Genomic DNA, 22,787 nt, shown 5'->3' with positions numbered 1-22,787 from the left:
ACCCCACCCTCATATGGCTGTCCTGTGTCCATGTTCACGTTATGATTCACGCAGCCCCTGGGCATCACTGGCTGTCGGTGCTGCTGTTGTAACCCGTGCGCTTTGCTTCCTTCCAGGAGCTTGGGCCCCTGCCCCAGCCCGGTAGAGGCTGTGGAGGTGTACGGTCCAGAAGCCTGGTACCCAGCCCGGCGGCCCATCCCTGGCTGTGGGGAGCGGAAGCTCCCACGAGGTAGCGGTGGCCTGCAGCGGCCCCCTCCCGGCAGTGAGCCATGGGCCAGAAGCTCTCGGGGAGCCTCAAGTCGGTGGAGGTGCGAGAGCCGGCGCTGCGGCCGGCCAAGCGGGAGCTACAGGGAGCGGAGCCGGGGCGACCGGCGCGGCTGGACCAGCTGTTGGACATGCCGGCGGCGGGGCCGGCGGTGCAGCTGCGGCACGCGTGGAACCCTGAGGACCGCTCGCTCAATGTCTTCGTCAAGGATGACGACCGGCTCACCTTCCACCGGCACCCGGTGGCCCAGAGCACCGACGGCATCCGCGGCAAGGTGGGCCACGCCCGGGGCCTGCACGCCTGGCAGATCAACTGGCCGGCGCGGCAGCGTGGCACCCACGCCGTAGTGGGGGTGGCCACGGCTCGAGCCCCCCTGCACTCCGTGGGCTACACGGCACTGGTGGGCAGTGACGCGGAGTCGTGGGGCTGGGACCTGGGCCGCAGCCGCCTCTACCACGACGGCAAGAACAGGCCGGGAGTGGCCTACCCCGCCTTCCTGGGGCCCGAGGAGGCCTTCGCGCTGCCGGACTCGCTGCTCGTGGTGCTGGACATGGACGAGGGCACGCTCAGCTTCGTGGTGGACGGCCAGTATCTGGGCGTGGCCTTCCGCGGCCTCAAGGGCAAGAAGCTGTACCCAGTGGTGAGTGCGGTGTGGGGCCACTGCGAAGTCACCATGCGCTACATCAACGGCCTTGACCGTAAGTACAGAGTGGGGGTGCCTGGCGGTTTCAGAGGCGGCCTGTCGCGGGACCAGTTGGGGAGGGCGGCAGGAAGCAGGCGAGGCCCCACCTTCCGTGGTCGCTGGGCATAACCCTGCTGTGTAGAGTATGTGGACTCTCCTTTACTGGCTTGGTGATCTTGGGCTGTGCCTCAGTTTTCCCACCTGCAAAAGTGGCACAAGGACAGTAACCTTGGGCGGGTTGTTGTGACGATCACATACCATAATAATGTATGTGACACGCTGAGAACGGTGACTGGCACCTAATAAGGGCTTCCTGTGTTGATGCGAATCATGAATCTTGCTGTCTGTATAACGGTTATGCAAAATGAGGTCTCCTCTGTGCCAGGCCTCAGCTCACAGCAGGAGGAGAGGGACGGTAGAAGATAGAGTCCCTGCACACGAATGCCATACACTCTGAGTTAATATGTATAATAAGTGTAGTAAGTGATGATAATAACGACTCTCCTGTATTGACCACCAGCTGAAGGCAGGGACTGGACGCTCAATTCCCAGCTCTTCCTGGTGAAGAATAATCATCTCTAGCTGATTATTGCCTCCTGGGAATGAGAGCCAAAAGTTGTAGAATCTCTTAATTTTTCCGAGAGGACCCAGAAATCTAGATTTGTGTGAAAGATCCCAATTTTCAGGAGTTGGCAGCTGCTGAAAACACCACGTCGTCAAACAAAACACCCTCGCAGGCTGTAGGCAAGCCCCCAGGCTGCTGGGGTTGATCCCTGGCAGCTCTAAGGCCTCCTGTCAGTTAACATGCACCATCATGCTGTCAGGCAGCTTCAAAATCACGGCAACAAAAATGGTTATGTTTTTAGGAGGTAGTCATTCGGAGGCAGGGTGGCCTCTGGACAGAGGCATCTATGGCCACCAGCTGAGCGGAGCCTTGTGGGCTTATGCACTCCTCATCCAAATAGACTTCCTGCCACACCCCTGACACAGGTCACAGAGGCAGGTGCTTAAAGCCTGAATTCCAGTTTATTCATTTCAAATGAGAGATATAATTGCCCCCATTTCAGGGAGCAGAGCTACAGAGAGCCAGGGTCTACCTAGGTCGTCTGTCAGCCGCTGAAACTTATTCTTTTCCCACGCTCCCCCCCCCCCCCCACCTTCAGTTGAGGCGCTGAGAGTAACACCCAAGAAAAGAAGTCAAGAACAAGATTTTACTCAAGTAAAATTTATATTTACTTGAGTATAGGTTAGGTTGACTGTTTTCAAGGGTGCCAGGCCAGCAGAAAGTGGCTGGTGTGCTCAGCTCTCTGGTGTAATAGGTGACATTCTTGCTCAGATTTCCTTTTCATGGTTGTTGAACTGAGATTGCCATTGATGGCAAAGTGTTGTTCTGTTTTCTCTGATTTATCTGGTTAGATCTCAGAGCAGCTGAGTGTGTGCTGAGAAGGGCTAGTTTAATCATCCCAGTGCCATGTGGAGAATGTCTGGAACCCTCACAGACATGGGGAGCAGGCAAACCCCAGTACCAAGAAAACCAGTGGCAACAACAAACACTCTTTCAAGCAGAATTGGGAAATTTACTTGCCAGAATTTATCCTGGGACTAGAAGGGTGGACTTGGTGCACAAGGCTCTAGAGTCTGACATGCCTTAGTTCCAACTGCATCCCCAGTGCTCGATGGTTTTGCGTCTTCAGTGAGTCATTCTAATGCCTTACAGCTCATTTTGCTTGTCAGTAAAATGGGACAGGATCAGGTCTCTTTCACAGCTGCTGTGAGATCTCGTAGCTGGGATTAAAGGCTGACATTGATACCCAGCAGGAGCTACCTGAGCCAGCAATTGGGCCCCCAAGGTGGGCTTCCTCTTGGGTATTGATTCACTGATTCATGCCCAGCTATTATCTGTTGCTTGGTTTTCAGGCACAAAGCTGAGATGCTAACAAGGTCATAGACCGTGGCTCCCCCATGCGTGTTAGGATCAGGAGGAGTCAAGCCCTGGTATCCTCCTTGGTGCAATGTTGGTGGGGAGCTAGGTGGGAACAGATAGTTGTGTTGGGGGCATTTTGAGTGCTTGGATCCTTCAGGTGGCTGGAGAAGCTCGGTGAGGCTGAAACGTGGACTGTTCCATGCTTTTCCTCACTGGTGGTGATTTTTGAGGTTGGCTGAAGCTGGAATGCTCCTCGAGGAGGCAAGCAAAGGCCAGGATGTGATGTGATCCTGTAGCATCTGTTGTTCCATGTCAGGATTGGCTTGTCTGCTATGACACTGGCCTGTTCTCCAGCTAGAAGTAATGTTCTCTATCATGGGCAGGGTATGATTGCAAAAAGGAGGAGCTCAGCAGAGGCACCTGGCTGGCTTAGTCGCTTAAGCGTTCAACTCTTGGTTTCAGCTCAGGTCACGATTTCACAGTTCATGAGTTCAAGCCCCACATTAGGCTCCACACTCCTGCTTGGAATTCTTTCTCTCTTCCTCTCTCTCTGCCCCTCTCCTGCTCACTCTCTCTGTCTCTCTCTCAAAGTAAATAAATCAACTTCAAAATTTTTTTAAAAAGGGGGGGAACTCAACTTTTCTGTGCTTTGAAAGGCCATGGTCAGCCTAGGGCAAGCCCTGACTACGGCGTGGGCCATAGGACATGCTGCATTGGACTCTGATAGGGGCTGGTTGGGAAGGGACTGTGTGATGCCTGTAGCTGGGACCTGGCCTGATGTCCACCAAGGGCATCCTGGGCACCGGGAGGCGTTTGGCCTCAGGGAGTCCCTGGGCAGGGAAGGTGACCCAATGTGGGGTTATGTACGTGAGAATTCTGTGCCAACATTGGTTGCGGACATGATGTCAAGTCCCCATTCTCAGACCCGACAGGGATGTAGGGGAGCACAGTCAGAGACACATTCTGGAGCAGAAAGGCGGGGCTGCTCTCTGGGGTTGCTTCCCTGGAATATCATCAGGGAGAGAGCTGTGCCCAGGGCTCCTCACAGACTATGTTAGTCTGGCCCTAGCATTCACCAGAAGGCCGGGCACAAGGATTACTGCTCGGAACCTCACTGTTCTCCTTTGTAAAATGGACGTAGTAAAGCTCGTCGACACAGAGCAGTTACATGGCAAGTGGTGCTTCTGCTTTGATTAGCTAGGTGAGTGGAGCCAGGTCCTGGGGTTGACCTATGGGTTACAACAAAAGCGGCCTCATTAGAAGCTTCTCCTCTAATGTGACGGAAGGAAGTTGATGGATATCCTTTTCTCAATTTTTGAATTTTTATGACTCTGAAAGCAAGACCTAAAAAGGTCTAACCTCATTTAACTCGGAAGCATGTGTTCGCTGGGGGCAGGAGCCCCTAGAAGCACGTTTTCCTGTTGCAAATGTGTTCTTTGGCCGTGGCATGGAGTGAAGTGGCTCTACCTCTCAGAGTTTGCTGCAAAGAGCTGCAGGACCCCCGGGGGCTCTGCCATTTCGAATGAAGCGCGGAACCAAGGCCGGGCAAGTGGCAAATCTCCAGATGATCAGATCCAGGGCCCAAATAATAACAGCAGTAATAGCACACCAGCAATAAACTAAACTCCCTCTTAGGTGGTGCTGGGCTCTATTCTAAACACTTTACAAATTTTAACTCATTTAATCCTTGTAACCACTCGTTCAGCCAATGCCTATATTATCTCATTTAAAGTGAGGAAATTGAAGCACAGAGAGCTTGAGTACGTTGCTCAAGGTCACCAAACTGGAAACTGGGGGAACTGGGATTCAAATGGGAGGCATAGTGGCCCGGTGGGCCCCTTGTGGAGACGTTTGCAGAGGGGGCAGAAGGGAAGGAACAGGAAAGGCTGCTCCACCGGGCTGGGTGGCCACGCAGCCAACTGGACTTTTCCTTCAGCGGTGGGTCTAGGTGAGACTCTGAAATGCTGTCCTGGTAGCTCTCCTCGCTCTTGCCTTCATCTCTAGCCCTCAAAGCTCTTGGCTCAGCACAGAGCTCCACGGGGTGTTCTAAAAAGTTAGCTGCATAAAGACAGCCCCAGCAGTGGCTGTGAATCAGGCATGCTTTGGTCGCTAACAGGAGAATGTCACTGAAAATGTCCCAACTGCTGTGAGGTTTGGCCCAACTGCTGTGAGGTGGGCCAGGCCTTTGGAGTCTGCTCCAGGATGGTTTCCGGAGTTGCTCCTCTGCTCCCTGGCTCCTCCTTCCACATGTTGGAGGCCAGCAAAGTAGGTTGACAGAACGGCTTTGTCTCCTGTCTTGGAGATCTTGGGTGGTGAGTGGAGTATAAGTGACACAGGAAGTGGAGAGGAGCCCCAGACAGAGACGCGCAGGCTTGGAGTGCCACACAGCTTTGATTTGAGAGTCATATAACAATTATAAGCTGTTTGTTTGTTTATGCCATTCATGTTTCGTGCTCTGGGCCAGGCATTCTTCTCTCCCTCTCCCTCTCCCCTGCCTCTCTCTTTTGTGCCTACAATAAACATGGAGGCATTGTGCTGTTATTATCTCCATTCTGTAGATGGGCAAATGGACTCTTGGAAAGGTAAATTAGTGAATGTGCTCAAGGCCACACAGACAGACAGCAGTAGAGCTGTGCTTAAACCCGGGCCCGAGCACTCCTGTGCCCTGCCTCCTGCTGTCTAGACCATCCCTGACTCCATTTTGCCCACCAACTAGGGCCTGATTCCACAGAGCAGGTGTTGGTGCCCAGGGCTCATTTTCTGGGGTGGGGGTTGTGGGGGAGAACGGGAAACATAGGATCTGAGGTCTAATTGGCAGAGAGGGCTTGGCCACCTGCATCGGGCCGGGGAAACTGTATTTCCAGACGTTGTTCCTAGATGGTTTAATTGACCTGCCAACAAGTATTTATTGGCGCAGCGGCTCAGCAGAAGAGGCTGGCAGCCAGCCAAGGCTTCTGGTATTGATGAAGGCCCGAGAGAGTTTTATACCGAGATGAGTACAAGGACACCATCCCCTTGCCAGAGCCATCCTCCAGTCTGCACTGAACTCACCACCTTCCTGCTCAACTCCCATGTGTCTCTCCCAGGTGACATGGTCCTCCCGGTCTCCCTGACATTGAGACTCAGCTCCTCTTTGCTCCTGACCCAGGGCCAGACCTGGTCTCCCCTTCGCCCTCTGTCATATCATTGTGCCCTGACCCCAGCTCACCCCCAGCCCTCAGCCCAGGCTGTCCCCTGCGTACTCATTCAGCACCTAGTGTCCCTCATCTGCTCCATTTACTTTTCCACATGTGTGCCTTCTTTCCCTAAGTAGATATGAAATAAGTTCCTTAGGACGAGGGACGGTGACCTAGGAGGCATGCGTGGGGAAGCCATAGAGACTTTAAAATATGTATGTATTTACTTATGTTTGTCTTTTTAATGTTTATTCACTTTTGAGAGAGACAGACAGACAGAGTGGTGAGCAGGGGAGGGGCAGAGAGAGAGAGAGAGGGAGACGGAGGCACAGAATTGAAAGGAGGCTCCAGGCTCTGAGCTGTCAGCACAGAGCCCGATGAGGGGCTCAAACTCATGAACCATGAGATCATGACCTGAGCCCGATGCTTAACTGACTGAGCAACCCAGGTGCCCCTGCATTTACTTTTGAAAGGCAAACTGAAATATAAACATGACAATGGAATACCCCTCTCCCCTACACCCATCAGCTCCCCAGCTCCTCTCCCTGCTGGCAACCTCCCTTAACAGTTTCTCGAGTTGCCTTCCAGAATTTTATGACAGAGAATTTTTACATGAGTGTGATCATGCTGTAAACATTGTTCTGCATCTCACTTCCCCCTTAATAGATCTTGACGATGATTTAATATGATTAATGTAGAGCTGCCTCATTCTTTATTAACAGCTGTATGGAGTTTCTTGGTATGGTTGTCTCATAATTTAATAATTCAGACCCCTGGGTTTTGACATTAAGGCAGTTTACAGTCTTTGAGAATGATCATTTGATTCCGATTTAAGTTTCATTTCTGCCTCCTGGCCAATTAACATCCTCGAGCCATTGTTTTCCCATCTGTGCAGTGGGAATAATCATATGTACCTTTGCATCATTGCTGCATGAGAAATGATGCAGAAACAAAGCATGGTCCAGCATGAGGCTCCTAGGTGTGTGTGCTGCAGGGGGCTGTGGGTATTACTGCGCTTACCCTGCATGACCGATTGGACCATGTCCAGTGCTGAACTCTTCCTGGACACTTGATGAATCTTGTGAATGATTTGGCTTCTTGTTTAAGATATAGTAGAATGACATTAATTTGCTGTTACGGAGGCTTCAGACAGTACTGGACTCAGATCATTTGAGTCGCATAATCTGGTTCTTTCGTAGGGTGAATGTCAGTGCGGTAAGTCACCGGGTCCCTTACCTGCACAGAGAGGGTCCACAATGAGCGTGGCTTGCTCTTCTGTTGTTGCCACTGCCGCTGCTGAAGCTGGTGGTTCTGGGAGGCAGGGACTGCATCTCAGCCTTCTCGGCCACCCGCTGTTGCACCCCTTGGAACTGAGGACATAGTAGGTGCTCAGTAAGTACACATGAATATACTGGCCTCCTACCACCCGTGGCAGCTTTTCTTTTCTCTGCTGCAGCGGGACCTGAGTCACAGTTAGCTGGAACAGAGGGAGGCTGGCTACGAGAGGCCGCCCTCTTGAAGCCTGACCCTAGAGTGACCCATTCCCGCCTCTCATTGTGTGTGGAGCACAGCACATCTGTCCCCACACTCAGGCCAGGCGAAGGCTGCACGATGGGCTGGGCAACTCAATTCAGAATCTTGACATTCAGAAAGTGGCCCCTGCCCTTTGTTTTCCACAAAAAGGAACAGACTTTGAGCTGAAAAAAAGCTTTTGCTCAGACACCGTGGCCTGCTGTGAGTGGGGGTTTTTCGCATTTGAACAGCAGTGGGTAGGTTCACTCGAGGAAAGCCCTGCCTGTAGGAAGGGGGCTCTGGAGCTCAGGCTCAGTCAGGAGAGTGTCACCATGGGCCGGGTTGCAGTTACACACGGGGCACTGCAAACAATGCGCGCCTGCCATCTTCCTTTCAGAGGGCGTCAGTGTGGCCTCGTGGGACAAGCTAGGGCTCACTCCTGACTGGGCTGCTCATTAGCTGTGACCCTGAGCAAGTCACTTCACTTCAGAGCCTCAGTTTCCTTATCTATAATAGTAATAGAAACATACCATGCTACAAGTTGTCATGTGGATGATATATACAAAGTAAGTGGGCTAGTGCCTGACACATAGTAGATACTGGAAAAAGTAGGTTTCACAATTGCTGGTTATGACAATTGCAGCTCCCATAGTTTGGTAAAATTACTGTTAGAGTTATTAAATGTGGAAATACTCATTGTTATTGAATTTTGGTCCACGGGGCGCCTGGGTGGCTCAGTCGGTTAAGCGTCCGACTTCGGCTCAGGTCATGATCTCATGGTTTGTGAGTTCGAGACCTGTGTTGGGCTCTGTGCTGACAGCTCAGAGCCTGGAGCCTGCTTCAGATTCTGTGTCTTCCTCTCTCTCTGCCCCTCCCCTACTCGATCTCGATCTTTCTTTCTCTCTTTCTCTCAAAAATAAACATTAAAAAAAATATTTCGGTCCACATTGTGCAATCTGAGGGATTTCACATAAGGGAGTATGTTGGTTTGGGGAGGTTTTTGACTCTTTTATCTTTAAGATACTTGGTGGAAATGCCACCTGAGGTTCAAAGACCACTGTGAGTTTGTCGCAAATGAGCTGGGAGTGTTTAGCCTTCCTTGTGAGCAGTTTCAGAAGTTTCCAGCTAAGAGTCTGGTTTAAGCATTTTGTAGTTCCCGGTGGCAACTTGGTTGGTGAATGAGTGTTCAGCAAGGATGTCCAAATAAGTGACCCCCTTGCCAGCTGTGCCCCACATGCATATTCAGTGGGGGTGAGCTGCTGAGGTGGTGGGCCCGAGGGGCAGCATCTGCCTGAGAACAGATGGTCAGTAGGCCCGGCTGTGGGCCAGCCCCTGCTGGACCTTTGGAGGAAAGGGAAGGGGGAGTAGGTGGCCGGTCTCCACTCTTCGGGAGCTGGCAGGAGGGTGAAGGCAGGCCCCAGGCATTATAACTGGAACAGATGCCATCCAGCAGCCAGTGCCAGACCCCCACTTTATAGGTGGGAGCTGAATGGACCAGAGAGCTGGGAGGACGTGCCCAAGGTCACCAACTAATTAGCCTAAAACCCAGACTGCCAATCCCCCTTGAAAATGCACCTCGCTGGAAACAAGAGAGTGAGAATCCAATGCAATTTGTGAGCCCATATTGAAAAACCCTGACATAGATGACAGAGGACATAGGAGTTTAAGAGGAGAATGATGCCTTCCTAGAAGCAGCCTTTGCAGTTTGAGCAAAGTTGAAACCCTCCATGGCTTCCCAGTGCCTCCTACATGTCAGAGACGCTGTCCCTACCCCTCTCAGACCATAGAGCAGGGAGTTCAGCCCAGAGACCAGAGACCCACCCGTCCCTTCATTTATGATGAGCTGGGCATAAGTTTCCTAACTTCTCAGTTTCTCAGTATTCCCATCTGTAAAGTGGGTCTGATGATGGCACTCACCCCATAGACTTGTGGTCAGCAGTGCTTCTCAAACCTTAACGTGCATTCAGGTCAGCTGGAGATCTTGTTAAATGAGGTTCTGACCTAAGAGGTGTGGGCCGTGCCTGGGATTCTGCATGTCTGACAAGCCTCTAGGTGATGCTCATGCAGCTGCATGTTGAGGGCAGGGCACAAGATAAGACTTCCACATGAATGGCTTGTCCCTTACTTCCACCGTCCTCACTCTGATCCTGCAGCCAAGCCAACGTGCTTATTCCTCTGCGCCTTGGTCTGTGCTGACCTCTTTGTTGGAATTGGCCTGTTCCTCAGGCCCGCCCCCCTCCCCCCATCAAAGCCCAGTGTTACCGAGCCAGGCTCTGCCCACTGCCCCTCCTGCCTGGCTGACGTGAGGGTAGTTCCTGTGCCTTGCCCCCCGACACTCCCCAGCCTTCCGATGTCCACCTGTGCCTCAGCATAGTTCCTTCATTTCCCATCCAGCCCCATTTTCCTCTTGTTCTCATCCTCCCCAACCACCGTGTGACCCACTTTACCTGTCCTGGAACCCCAATTCACACAGCTGCCAGCAAGGTATACACAAGTAAATCCGTGAATTTTCCATGAGGGCAACTTTGTTTGGGAAAAGATTACTGCAAATAGAAACGGCTCTTTGTTAAACAGTTATTGAGCACCTACAAAAGTCCACATGCTGCTTGGCGCTGCTCATGCATCACATCGTCTTATTTAGACCCCCCCAGCCCCATACAAATGCTAGAAAGTGCCCTGTGCCCATTCGCTCATCAAATCCCCACAGATGAGAAGGTACTGTTGCCCCGCTTCCCACAAGAGGAGCCTGAGGCCAAGAGAGACGGAGAGCCCGCCCACAGCACAAGCTTGGAGGCAGCCGTCTGCACAGGAATCCAGGCCGCCAACCCCTGCACCCCCACCTCTAACCTCCAGACTGCACGGGGTCACGGCGAGCCTTCCTTCAGCTTTGCTGGTGGTCTCGAGCCTTAGCAGAAGAGTTTACTGAAGCTGGCATCGGCAGACCCACTGCCACGGCATTTAAGACCCCTAAATACAGGACATCCGGACTGTGTTCATTCCCACCTGTGCCCGTGGGAGCGGTGCTGACGCGGAGTGGGTGGTGCGGTGGTAGCGATGAACGGAGTAAGCAGATTTGCAGCACGGTGTTGAAACGACTGGGGAGAGCAAACAGCCTGCCAGGCTGGCAGCAGCATTTGTTTGCCGCGGTCGGGGAGCCAGCTGACCCTCCCAGTCGTGTCCCTTGGTTAAGGCAAGGGGGCAGTTAGCATGAGTTACAGCCCAGCCCAGACACTAATAAGGCCGCTTGTCTGAGGCCTTCCATAATTCAAGCTAAGCCTGTCCCGTTTAAGGGCCGTTCTTCATCGCATCTTCCAAGACTCGGTGCCTCCTTAATGATTTATTTGCTTGGGATGAAATGAAGCCGAGACAGCGTGAGCTTGGAAAATACTGCCGGGCGGCAGCTGCTTCTCTACACAGAGCTGTGAGCCCCGCTTCGTGACCTACCTCCTGGGAGCCCCGGGGGGCACAGGCGGCCCTGCCACGACCCTCTGGGGCCACACCTGATGAGGCACCTGGTGCCTCTCATCTTTCCCACCTCCCAGGCTGGCGACCCCCCTGGGGAGCAGCGAGGGGTGGGAGCTGCCAGCAACGACATTGCTGTCTTGGCTTTGGAGCCATTTAAGTAGAAGCGTTTGAGGTGATCCATTTGGAGCTACGGCCGTGTTCCAGATCCTGCCCTATTTGTTGATGTTTCTCCCTCAAAATGCATTTCAGGAGAGAGTCCCAGGGTGAGAGTGGGTTTGCTTCTGGTGTTTAGTGAGGTGGATGACAGATCTCTGCCTGAGTCTGGGCTTTGCTAGGAGGGGCATGTGGGATCCGGTTTATCTCCCTAAGTGTGGCCGCCTCTGTGGGGAGGGGCTGGAGACATGGCCAGGGGCCACTCACGTGGAGGCCGGGTGCCGAGTGAGGGTGGGACGTTTAGTCCAGCTCCTTTGGAGTTGCCTCAGGAAAGGGGTGAGTGTGAGGGTGTGTGAGGACTGAGTGGTCCAGGAACGGGAGTGTGCTCATGTACCTCACTGCTGCCTCAACGGGATGAGTGTCAGTGTTGGGTGCCTGAGTTTGGAGAGGCTGCTTTACTCCCCTTGTTGCCTCCTGGGGTGTCCCAAGGGGTGTCAGGGTCGATCAGTCCATCGTGTGGAAGTTCTGCCCCGAATCAGTCCCTCAGCCAGGGCTCCAGGAGGTGGAACATACCTGTGTGTGCCACTTCTGCACCTTTGGGATGGCCGAGGTGCAGTCTCGTGACGTCCGGAGCCACTGCTTTTCTCCCCGTCGACAGAGACTAGGTCGCCCCCTTTGCCCTCGTGTCCTCTGCATCTGGCACATGGTGGGTTCTCAGTGACCTCTGTTGAATGAATGACTAGATAACCGAGGGTCCACGTGGCAGGGTGAAAAACCATTGCAGGTTTGGGTGGAGGAGAACAAGGCCCAGGGAAGAGCACACTCCTCCTACAGCATCTGCACAAAAGCCTTTACAAGCTTCCCGTTGAAACTTCGGGGAACGGAATCCTAAGAAGTTTCCAATTAGCCAGGAATAGTAAATTAAAATTAGTCGCACTCTGCCCACAGCCAGTAATTTGATCTTGGTGTAAATAAGCCGTTGCTCTTCGCTCAACCACATGCCGTCCTGCGGGGGCCAGTTCGTCCCGCGGTGTAAGGAGGTGATTTATCCTTTCACTCAGTGTTTGTGAAGGGCCTGACCTGTGCTGACCTGGGCCGGGAGCCGGGCTGCAGTGGTGAGCAGGGGAGGCGGGCGGGCTTTCCACTCTCGGTGGAGCCACAGTCTGCTGGAGAGCCATGGTCACAATAAGAGAGGCTTTTTATCACTCAGCTTATCAGTCAGTGACTATTTTTTAAAACATCTCCTGTGTGCCAGGCACTGGGGGTACTGTGATGGCAATTTAGGAGAAAAGACAGAAACAGAAAAAAACAAATAAATGCTGTGATAAATCTAGACATAGAAAATTGTGGTTAAATGAGCAAAACAGGGGACCATGATGGGAAGGGGTGTCTCCATATATGCTGCTGCTGGGGATGGGCCCTGGAGGTATCTATGGTAAGGTGGAGGCAGCCCTGGGAAGATCTGGGGAAGAGTGAGTTGGTGGGCACCAGGCGGCAAGTCTGTGGCCAACAGGGCAGCCAGCAAGGCCGGGTGTGGTGCAGGGGAGAGCAAGGGCTGGGAGACATAGGGGTTGGCAGAGGCAGGACTTGGGGGCCTGCAGCCCATGGCATTTCCTCCCATCCTACAGACCCAGATGATTCACTGTTTTTTAAAAAGTCATAAACAACCTTATTTTAAAGAAGCAATATTTAAAGTTCCTTTTCCACTGGGACATGTCTCCTGGTTCTACCAAATGACACGCTGTTGGACGTTTGGTGAAGGTAGCTTTGTTTGAGGTGGGTATTGCCATTTCCATTTTTACAGATGAGTTGATTGAGGCCCAGAAAATTTGGGAGCCTTGCCCAGGTCGCACTGTGAGTGGGAAAGCTGATTTGAACTCCATCTTTCATTTTTCCACAATGTCACTGCTCAAGAGGCAGATCCTAGGGGTGTGTGTGTGTGAGCATGACAGGGCTCCATGGGTCTACTAAGAGCCATCTGGCAGTCCAGATGAAGGCCCCAGAGAAGGGGCCTCTCCAGAGCAGGGAAGCCCATGGGGACCTGGGTAAGTCTCCGCCCCACACTGTTCTTTTGTTCCTGCAGGCTGTTGAGGGTGCTGTGGCTGGTGATTTGTGGTTCACAGTCGTCTTCCCTATCTGGGTGGTGGGCGGGTGACCCAGGGCTTGGAGCCACCACTGTGGCCAAGGTCTGGGCCAGCCACTGTTCACTGTGCTTCTGCTCCTCCGTGTCCTTGGCTGCACCCTGGGAAGGGGGACACCTGGGTGGGTTCTGGGCAGGTAGGCTCTGCCTTCCCTTCTGTCCCCTGACATGATGGAGCTCCAGGGATGGGACAGATGTCTTTTGGCTTAGGGGCTTGTCACCTCCAGGCCGGGTGAGCCACCCAGGAGGGACATGGCAGGTGGAGGACTTTGTTTCCATTTTGGATGACACCGTCAGCTTCCCTCAGTTATTCAAGGTGTTGTGGCAAAATGGATTGTTGAGATATGTGAGTTGAAAAAACATTTTTAGGCTGAAGTAACTTGATTTACCTAGAGTCTGGTGTTGGGTGGAAAAGAGAAGGAGGAGTTAAGTCCTGGAAAAAAATGCTAGATTTGGAGCCAAAAAAGCTGGTTCAACCTATTCCACCTTGGCCATCAGCTCTGTGTGACGTCGGGCAAGTTACCTCACCTTTCTGTGCCTTTATTTCTCTACTACTGGAAGGAGGGGATTGGACAAGATGACCTCAAAGCGTCTCCATTGTTCTGTTTTGCTATCTAGTATTGAGACACTATCTGCACATGATGACAAATATTTTACACTGCTGTGCTGTCCAGTACAGCAGCCGCTAGCCTCATGCAGCTGCTTGGATTTGAGTTTCAATTAATGAAAGTTAAGTTAAACATTCAGTGCTTCATTTGCACCAGCCGCATTCAAGTGCTCCATAGCAACATGTCGGTGGTGGCTACCATGTTGGATGGGTACATGCAGAGCGTTTCCATCGTCACACAAAGTTCTCGTGGCCAGCGCTGCTTTCAAGCCCCTGGGGAGGACTGGGGAACATAATAGAGGGGTGCAGGCCTCTGTTCCCATTCTGGAACTATTCTGGGGTCAGTGCCAAGAGGAGGGTCAGCTTTCCCCTGGGCCTGGCTTGAGCAAGGTGGGTATAGGAAGAAGATTCAGCACAGATGCCCGTCCAGGGAGTGTTGGGCACAACCAGGAAGGAAACCTTAGAGAATGTCAAAGGTCCTGGGTGAGGAGAGCCAGGAGGGGGCCAGTGACAGAGGTATGCAAGGAATGCCAAAGAGGAGGGCCTGGGGACAGCAGGGGCCAGGAGCCCCATCTGGGGAGGGGCGGCTGCTGCAAGGAGGCAACAGGTCTGGACACCTGGGTTCAAGATCCGAGAGCAGCCATCACCCACTCCCAGGTCTGTGTCCTTGGGCAAGTTTCTGAGCCCATGGAGCCTCCACTTCCTTTTGGGTGAAAGGGGAGGAAGAAGAAATGAAGGTTTTGATGGAGATGAAATAAAATCAGGCTCTTGAAAGCCCACTGTCAATGGTACGGCCAAATCATGTTAGAGAGTGCTTCACAGAGCACTGTTGATGATTTGTGTTGACTTGTAATCATAGACGGGCTTCAGTTGTGATTTTAAGGACCTGAGGTGTCTGTCCTGTCTTTCCAACTGGATGGTAGGCTCTTTGGAGAAGGGGACCAGCCCGTTCTTCCGGTGTCTCCTTAGCCCCGAATACTCAGGCACTTTCCCTTTGCTCAGTTGAATGGAACAGTGCCGGTGGCCGCCATGTGGGGGGCCATGCTGGCTTGTCCTCTTTGCCCCTGACCCGGTGGCCTTTCACCAACACCTAGCCATGCTCTGAGAGTTGTTGAACACTCTCCTTGTCCCTGACACATAGGCACATCTGGATAGGTCTGGTTGTCATTTTCTGAACCCATGGCCCATCTCAGGCTCTGACCCCAGCCCCACTGTGTGTAAACAAATCAAGGGCAGAGGTCAAAGGCCAGAGCTGGGCTTTGCCAGTACCTCGCACATGCTCTTGGCAGGAAGTAGCCTGGTGTCTGGTTTCATCATGTAGGCCCCCGCCCCACGCAGAAATCAGCTTTTTGTCTGCATTCCTAGCTGGGAGGTGACATTTCTGGCTGGCTTGTCAATGATGGATTGCCTGCTACACACCAGCCCTGGGTAGGTTCATTGCTCAGGTCTGGCTCTGGCTTTTCATGAAGTCTGCACTATGGGCATGCAGAACACAGAGAGGGGAGCTCGAATCCCACCAGAGCCACCTTTCCTGCCACAGAACTGGTACGCTTCCCAAAAAAAGTGACAACGAAGATAAGTCAAAGAACCATTTGATAAACATCTCCCAGCCCCAAACAAGTGTTATACACATATATGCATCCCATCCTTTTGGCCCTGTGTGGGTCATATTAATATCCCCATTTCGTGGATGAGGAAACTGAGGCTGCTAGAAGCTAAAAGGTCGCAGGGCCAGAACTGGAATTGGAACCTTATCTGTCTGACTCCAAGTTCAAAGGCTCCCTTTCAGGAGGTCATGAAGGCCTCCTTTCTTGCTCCTGGCATCTTTCCTCTGATCATGATGAGCTGTAGCAGAGTTTTTAAACCATCTGATATGCCCTGTAGCATCCTTGTTTTCCTTGCTTAGCCTCAACTTGACGATCTGAACTTCTCTAAATGTGTGTTTAAGGCCAGGTTTTGTGGAGCTGTGTGACCTAGGCCAGCCACAGGACCCCCTCACCCCCTGAGCCTCAGGTGTCCTCACTAGACAGTGGGGACACCATACATATCCAAGGAGCTAGAGGGATGGAGTGCCCCAGTCCATGGGAACTGTGCTCTGTGGTTTTTCTGTTGTCCCCTTGCTACCCACTCACCCCCTACCCCAAATAGAACCCTGGATGGTGCCTTTCTTATTCAGGAAATGTCCGCCACAAGACATAGGACAGGCATCGGCCCCACTTGGGCCCCATTTTCTCAGCCTCTTGTCAGGAGGGAGGCCTGGGGAGCAGGGGCCCTCATTGTGCCCCTTTCTCTAGGCCACCCCAAGGCGATGTGCCCTGTGCGTGGCCTCCCTCCGCAGAGCCCACGTATCAGAACTTCCATCACAAAAGTATGGCCCCAAAATAAATAAACATTAAAAAGACAAGAGTATGGCCCCCAGTCCTGAGACCAGGCAAATTTCACCCCCACACTTTTGCTTATGCTGTGCCCCCTGACTGGAGGCCAGCCCCACCTCTCCGTCTGCCTAAAGGTATCCTTTCTCACAGGTCAGAGAGATGCCAACTTCATTTTTTTTTTGTTTTGTTTTTGTTTTTTTTGTTTATTTATTTTTGAGACAGAGAGAGACAGAGCATGAACTGGGGAGGGTCAGAGAGAGAGGGAGACACAGAAACTGAAACAGGCTCCAGGCTCTGAGCCATCAGCACAGAGCCCAACGCGGGGCTCGAACTCACGGACCGTGAGATCATGACCTGAGCCGAAGTCGGACGCTTAACCGACTGAGCCACCCAGGCGCCCCCCAACTTCGTTTTTAAAGTCCTCTTTAATGATCTCAGTCTGTAGTAACAACATTCTGTACCACTGGAGCACATCTGGGTGCATAGTAGGGGCCTGCGGGGTTTGTAACCCAGAAAAGATGAAGGCACGACCACCTTCCTGGTGACACACCTTCAGACGTCGTTCTCTGTGTCTCCTCCTTGCTGGACTCTGGCCCCTGTCACCTCTCCCTCCACTAACTCCAGAACCTCTGGAGGCCCTTCAGGGCAGAGGGGAAAGGCTCTGAATTGGGCAGAAAGCCCGAGCTTGAATCCTAGCTCTGCCCTTCCAAACTGCGGGACTCTGCACTTTCGCTTTGTTCCCATCATCTGTAAAATGTGGCTAATAATGGCTCTGCTGGAGGGTGACAGAGAGGCCAATGAGCCTGCCAGCATGAAAAGCCTAGCACAGTGCCCAAGGCCTGGCATCACTGGATGGAGCTCAGGTGGCTGTTTCTTCTCCCAACAGTAACAGCATGTGATATACTCCCAGGTGGATAGTGGGCATGCAATAAAGACTTCTTAGTTCTTTTCAATCTTTCTTTTGTAATGTTGCTCTATTAAATGCAACCTGAGGCACTCCAAGGCCCAGAGCAGAAGCACAGTGCTTGCTCAGCCTTCCAGGGAGCCTCTGCCTGGCCCTTCCATCCTCCTCCCCGACACCCCTGCCCTGGCCCCTCTTTGCCCTCCTCTCCATGCCGCCTGGGCGACTGCACTGGCCTATAAATCAAACCTGTCCCTGGAGACCTCTGACCCAAACCAGATGGCCGTACATCGCCAGCGTGGAGTAACTCAGCTTCCAACAATGCTTGACCCCTCCCGTGCCTGACCCAGGGCCTTAGAGCTCCTTTACGCAGCTGCCCTGTCAATCAATCCCAATCCGTGATCCAGGCTCTAGCTGGGGGCCGTGACCTCTCAGAGACACTTAGGGACTGCCTTGGAAACATTCCATTAAAGCCATATAAAGATCTCTGGAAGGTTTGTGCTGCCTGCTTTGCCACACCAGGCCAGGGAGTAGCCTGGCTCAATAGCCCCAGAGCTGGCGTGCTCTGTACAATTTTCGACCACTCCTCCAGGAAGCCTTCCCTGACTACAGCAGTTACTGTAACTTCTATGGCATAGAATGTTTGACGGCCCCAGGCACTCACTCATACATTGTTCATTCATTCTGCATTTACTGTGCTTCCTTTGCCTGGGCCCACTGGGAAGCTTGGACGTTGCCCTTACCACCAGTATACCCAGAGACAGCTATGGATATAGATTATTACAGGACAAAGTGTTAGGAGCTACAGTGGAACAGGAGACCCAGAGCACTGTGAGAACTTAGAGGTGGGTGTACTATAACCTAGGAATCTAGGACAGTTTCCCAGGGAGGAGCACTGAAGCTGAGTTTTGAAGGATGAGTTGGTGTTTGCCAAATGAAGGTGGGTGTGTTTCAGACAGAGGAACAGCATGTGGCAGGGGCAGGCATGGGGTGTGAAGCAGCTTGATAGATTCAGGACCTACAAATTGGAGAGCAGCTGGAAGTCTACCTGGGGAATAAAGCGGGGCTAGCGGTGTATTGGGATGAAATAGGTCTGGCTGTGTGTGGCCAAAAATTGCCGCTAATATAGGCTTAAACAAGAAGAGAGATTCATTTCTCTCTCATTTAAGGTAAATCAGGAAGCAGGCAGTCCAAGGATATTGTGAGCCTCCGTGAGGTGATCAGTGCCCCAGGTTCCTTTTGCCTGCTACTCTACCTCATCAGCTTGTGACTTCTATTCCCAAAGGTACCATATGGTACAGAATGGCTGCCAGAGCTCCAGCTTTTGCACGCACACTTTGGGCAGTAGGACCAAAGAAGAGGTGAAGGAGGGCACACTCTTTCCTTTAAAAAGATGTCTCAGAAATACCATACCATGCTTCTGCTTATAGCTCAATGGTCAGTATGTTATCACATACCACTCTCGGCTGCAAGGAAGATGAGAAAGGTAGCTCTGGTCAGTAGGTGCTGCCTGTAATACTGTTCTTCTGCGAAGGATCCTGAGGCCCTACCTTGCCTTTGTGGGAAAGAAGGCGGCTCAGTTAATAATGCCTCCCTTCACTGTGGGCATGGAGCCAATTAGCATGCATTCCCGTGTTTGTCTTGTTGGTTCACAGCCAGAAGGTCCTCTCCCCAGGGATTCCCATGGTGTTTTGGTGCACTTCCTGCAAATAGAGCCAAGCGCATGGCCAGTCAGTCTCCAAAGCCCCAAAGCTGAGCTGAATTAAGGCAAAGGGTTTCTTGGTGTTCTGCAGTCTGATTTCGTTTCTGATCTACCACCTCCTTAAGGCATCCATTGCCCTTCCCTAAGCCGGGATTTGCACAGAATGGGCTGTGCAGTGAGAGCATGTACTGGGAGGACAAGAAAGAAATACAATGTCACTAAATAGCTGCAGCCTCATTCCTCAGTGAGGAGAACTTCCAGAATGCAATAATACAGAAAGAATTTGAGGGAAGTTTTGAGCCATTTTATTTTCACAGCTGGAAATGGATTGTCTCCTGGTTTAATTTCATACCTGCTGTGTGCCAGAGCCCCCTTTGCTTAGCTGTGAAATGGGGCTAATACTACCTACCTTGAGAGGCTGTTTGGAGACTCACATGAAATAAGAGAGGGCAAAGCGGGGAAGAGACACCGAGGGTGGCAGATGGGAGCCTAGGCTCTGGCCTCCAACTACCTGGGTTCCAATCCTGACTCTGCTACTGGTTACTGTGTGACCTTGCATATGTTACTTAACTTCTCTGTGCCTTGGTTTCATTATGTGAAATGGGGATGATAATAATAATAATAATAATAATAATAGTACCTACCTTGCAGAGCTGTTGGAAGGCTCACCCGTATGATAATGTACAGAAAGGGCTTAAAGCCTGGCACGTGATGTGTGCGTGTAAGAGGTTCCAGCTCCAAAAAGCACCATCTTTGGGTAATTGCTCCTCTTCGCCATTTCCTTGTTTGTAAGATAAGGATAACATGACCTCCCTTGCAGCCTGAGGATTAGTGACAGAATAACTGTAAAGCGACACGTAGGACACCTGACGAGTCAGAACTATGGTAAAGATTATAATAATGATACCTTGTCCCAGGCTCTGTCAACAGCTCCTCTACCTAAAAACACTATAGATGTAGGCTGCTGTTAAGGTTCCTCCTGGGGCAGCTGAGGCCTAAGGGCTGGCCCAAGGTCACCCAGCTGCTGAGGCATGAAGCTGAGGTTTGACTTCCTGGGTGAACTGACCCGGAGCCTGCGCTGTCCTCTTGGGAACGTCAAGAGGAGCAGGCCCTGGGATTAAGAGGGGAAGGGCTGGGGGCGGAGGGCTCCCAGAGTTTCAGGAACAGCTGCCCCTGAGGTGATGCACAACTGAGGACCAGGGCTTCTGAGCCGCTGTAGTCGGATTTGCACGCAGGACCTTGACCCTAGCTCAGAGGACGAGCTCCTGGGACCTGCCTCTGAGGTGGGTTGTCCTTGCCGCATGTGGCCAGCAGCGTGGCCAGCAGCAGCCGGGTGACAGGCATGGAAGGCGGTGGGGCTGGGCTGAGGCAGGCCTGGATCTCTCAGCCGCATTTAGACCCTAGCTGCAGGCAGTGGGATCCAAGGGAGGGGCTGGAGGGGCACCAAGAAAGCCACATTTTTGGAGGATTCGCAGTACGTGGAGGGATGGCAGACACTGTGGACTTTGCGCAGACAAGATTGGAGAGTGGAGCGGGAGCAGGCCACAGGGGGAGGTCACTCAGGAGACAGACCCAGCAGGAGGCCAAAAGCCTAAGGTGTGCCAGTGGAGCCCCGGTGTCTGGGTCCCAACGATGTCAGGACCTGTGACAGCTGCTTTATCCGATGATCTTGTTTGATCCTCAGAGAGTCCTGGGAAGCGAGTGTGACGTACCCATTTTTCAGATGAGGAAGCAGAGGCTCAGGAGGTGAAATGGCTTGCCTGAGGTTGCACAGCCAGGGAGCAGCAGAGCTGGACCTGGGCCCAGAGCCGAGTACCAAGGTCGGGGCCCTGCTCTCTGCCTTGCCCACCTAGGCTGCCGTGGGCAGGGGGAGAGGCAGAGTGGGACGGGGAGCGGCAGGTGAGGAGTTGCTGCCTTGTCTGTGGCAGGAGTGGGCATGGTGGGACCCTTCTGTGTTTACAACCTTAAGGAATAGACTTTTCTTTAGGACGCAAAAGTTTGGTTGTGCTCAGTGAGCAGGAAAATGGAAGTGACCCTGGAGCAGAGATTTAAAGCCCTGTTGGCCGTTTAGGCAGCACTGTGTTTAATAGCTTGGGACCACAGTGTCAGAGTGATAAATCCACTGTGCACCGTGAGGTGGGGAGCTGGCCTCCTGGGGTCTCCCTGCTCTCTGAGTTCCACCAGGACCCAAAACTCCTTCCAGCCTGTCTTGGAAATGGACCCCGCCCTGGACTGGAGAGGCTGTTAGCACCAGCTTCAAGAGGCGACTGTTGCCAGTGTTACACAGGAAACACAAAGAGGGCACAAAGTGATACATATGTAAGTCCACAAGTACGAAATTAAAGTACACACTATAAAAACTAATGCTAGAAGGCTACGCTCCAAACAGGTTACCTATCCAAGGTTACTTCTAGGCAGGAGGAGAGGTAGATTTCCTGTTTCTTTGTTCTCAATGTCCCTTACAAATCAACACACACACAGGGATATAAAAAGTGCTCTCCATCCATCCCCATTTCCTAGCAGATTCTTGGGGTGCCCATGCTTCATCCCCCCAGCCCACTGGGTTTCAGAGCCACTGCGGTGGGCGTTCCCAGGGCCCGTCGCTTTGGCACTGTGCTGGCTTCGGTCTGCTCTGCTCTGTGCTGAGCTGCAGCGGCCCCTCAGCTGGGTGCAGCTACCACCTGGACGTACCCGTGGGGGGTACCCCTCAACTACTGTGAGGAGGGGGGCCAGGGGATAAATGCCTCCAGCCCCCAGGACAGCTTTGAAGTATGACTGAGGGTTGCTCAGAGGGACCTGAGAGAATAAGCCCAGGTGCCCCCATCTGTGTGAGCTCATTAGCATACCCTTTCTTGGGGCTTCTGGGTGGTTCAGCTGGTTAGGTGTCTGGCTCTTGGTTTTGGCTCAGGTCATGATCTCACGGTTCATGAGTTCGAGCCCCGCATTGAGCTCTGTGCTGTCAGTGCGGAACCTGCTTGGGATTCTCTCTCCTTCTCACTGTGGCCCTCCCCTGCTCGTGCTCTCTCTGTCTCTCTCAAATAAACTTTATAAAACAAAAGCCATACCATTTCTTGTCTTCCTCCCTTCCCTGTTGTACTCTGCCCTTTCCCTCATATTTTTGGACATCACGTCCCCCCCCCCGCCCCCCGAAACTATCTGCTCCCCTCATCTCAGGGGAGCCCCAACCAAGAAAAGCCCACACTGACCAATTTCTAGAAGAGCTCCTCAGACGTCTTCTAGCACATCTGTATCCACAGCTAAATACTGATGTGTGCACTTGCTTTTTCGCAAAGCACAAACGGGACCAGGCCGTATTTACCATTCTGCAACTTGCTTCCTTTGTGACTCAGTGGAACACTGCAGTGGGATTTCAGGTGCCGGTGTGTGCACTTAGCAGCCCTTCCTGGCGACCTTGATCCTGCTTATTGTGGACACCCAGGTCCCCCAGGACGGGACCAATCCCAGCTAGAGGTTACTGGTCCTCAAGGAAGGGGAGCATGTGACAAATCCTTGTCCTCATCCAGTAGGTCCATATTCACTGTCCAAACACTGGCTGAGCCTTGTCCGCTTCCCCCAGGCCAGATCCTGGCTGGGCTTTGCAGCTGCAAAGATAGGCCTGCATGGTCCAGCCCATTTGCCCAGCAAAAAGGAACAGTCCAGTAAGAGCTGCAGGTTTCCACAGACCTCAGAAAGCGGAGAAAGGGCGCTGAGGGGGCACAGATAGCAGATAAGGTAGGTTTCTGCAGAGGAAGGGACCTCTGAGTCCTGAAACCTGGGTGTTTGCCAAGTGGGGTAGAGCCCAAAGGAGCGAGGCAGACTGAGGTGTGGAGGTGGGGGGGGGGGGTAGGACAGGGAGCAGATGTGGTATTTCTCATGCCTCGGCCT

The 22,787-nt window shown here is 52.6% G+C and overlaps 1 protein-coding gene across 1 annotated transcript in view; it reads left to right on the top strand.

The window, feature by feature from the left end:
• Positions 1–269: 269 nt before the first annotated feature.
• The window catches only part of SPSB4 (splA/ryanodine receptor domain and SOCS box containing 4), a 64,892-nt gene continuing 42,374 nt past the window's right edge, over positions 270–22,787 (top strand). The window contains exon 1 of the mRNA XM_007086391.3: positions 270–963. Within this exon, the coding sequence (XP_007086453.2) occupies positions 270–963 (694 nt within the window). The remainder of the gene's footprint in view (positions 964–22,787) is intronic.

This window comes from Panthera tigris, chromosome C2 (genome assembly GCF_018350195.1).
Source record: "Panthera tigris isolate Pti1 chromosome C2, P.tigris_Pti1_mat1.1, whole genome shotgun sequence".
In the NCBI taxonomy this organism is placed as follows: Eukaryota; Metazoa; Chordata; class Mammalia; order Carnivora; family Felidae; genus Panthera; species Panthera tigris.
Note: the sequence above shows the minus strand (reverse complement) of the source record. Positions and strands in the feature narration are given on the sequence as shown.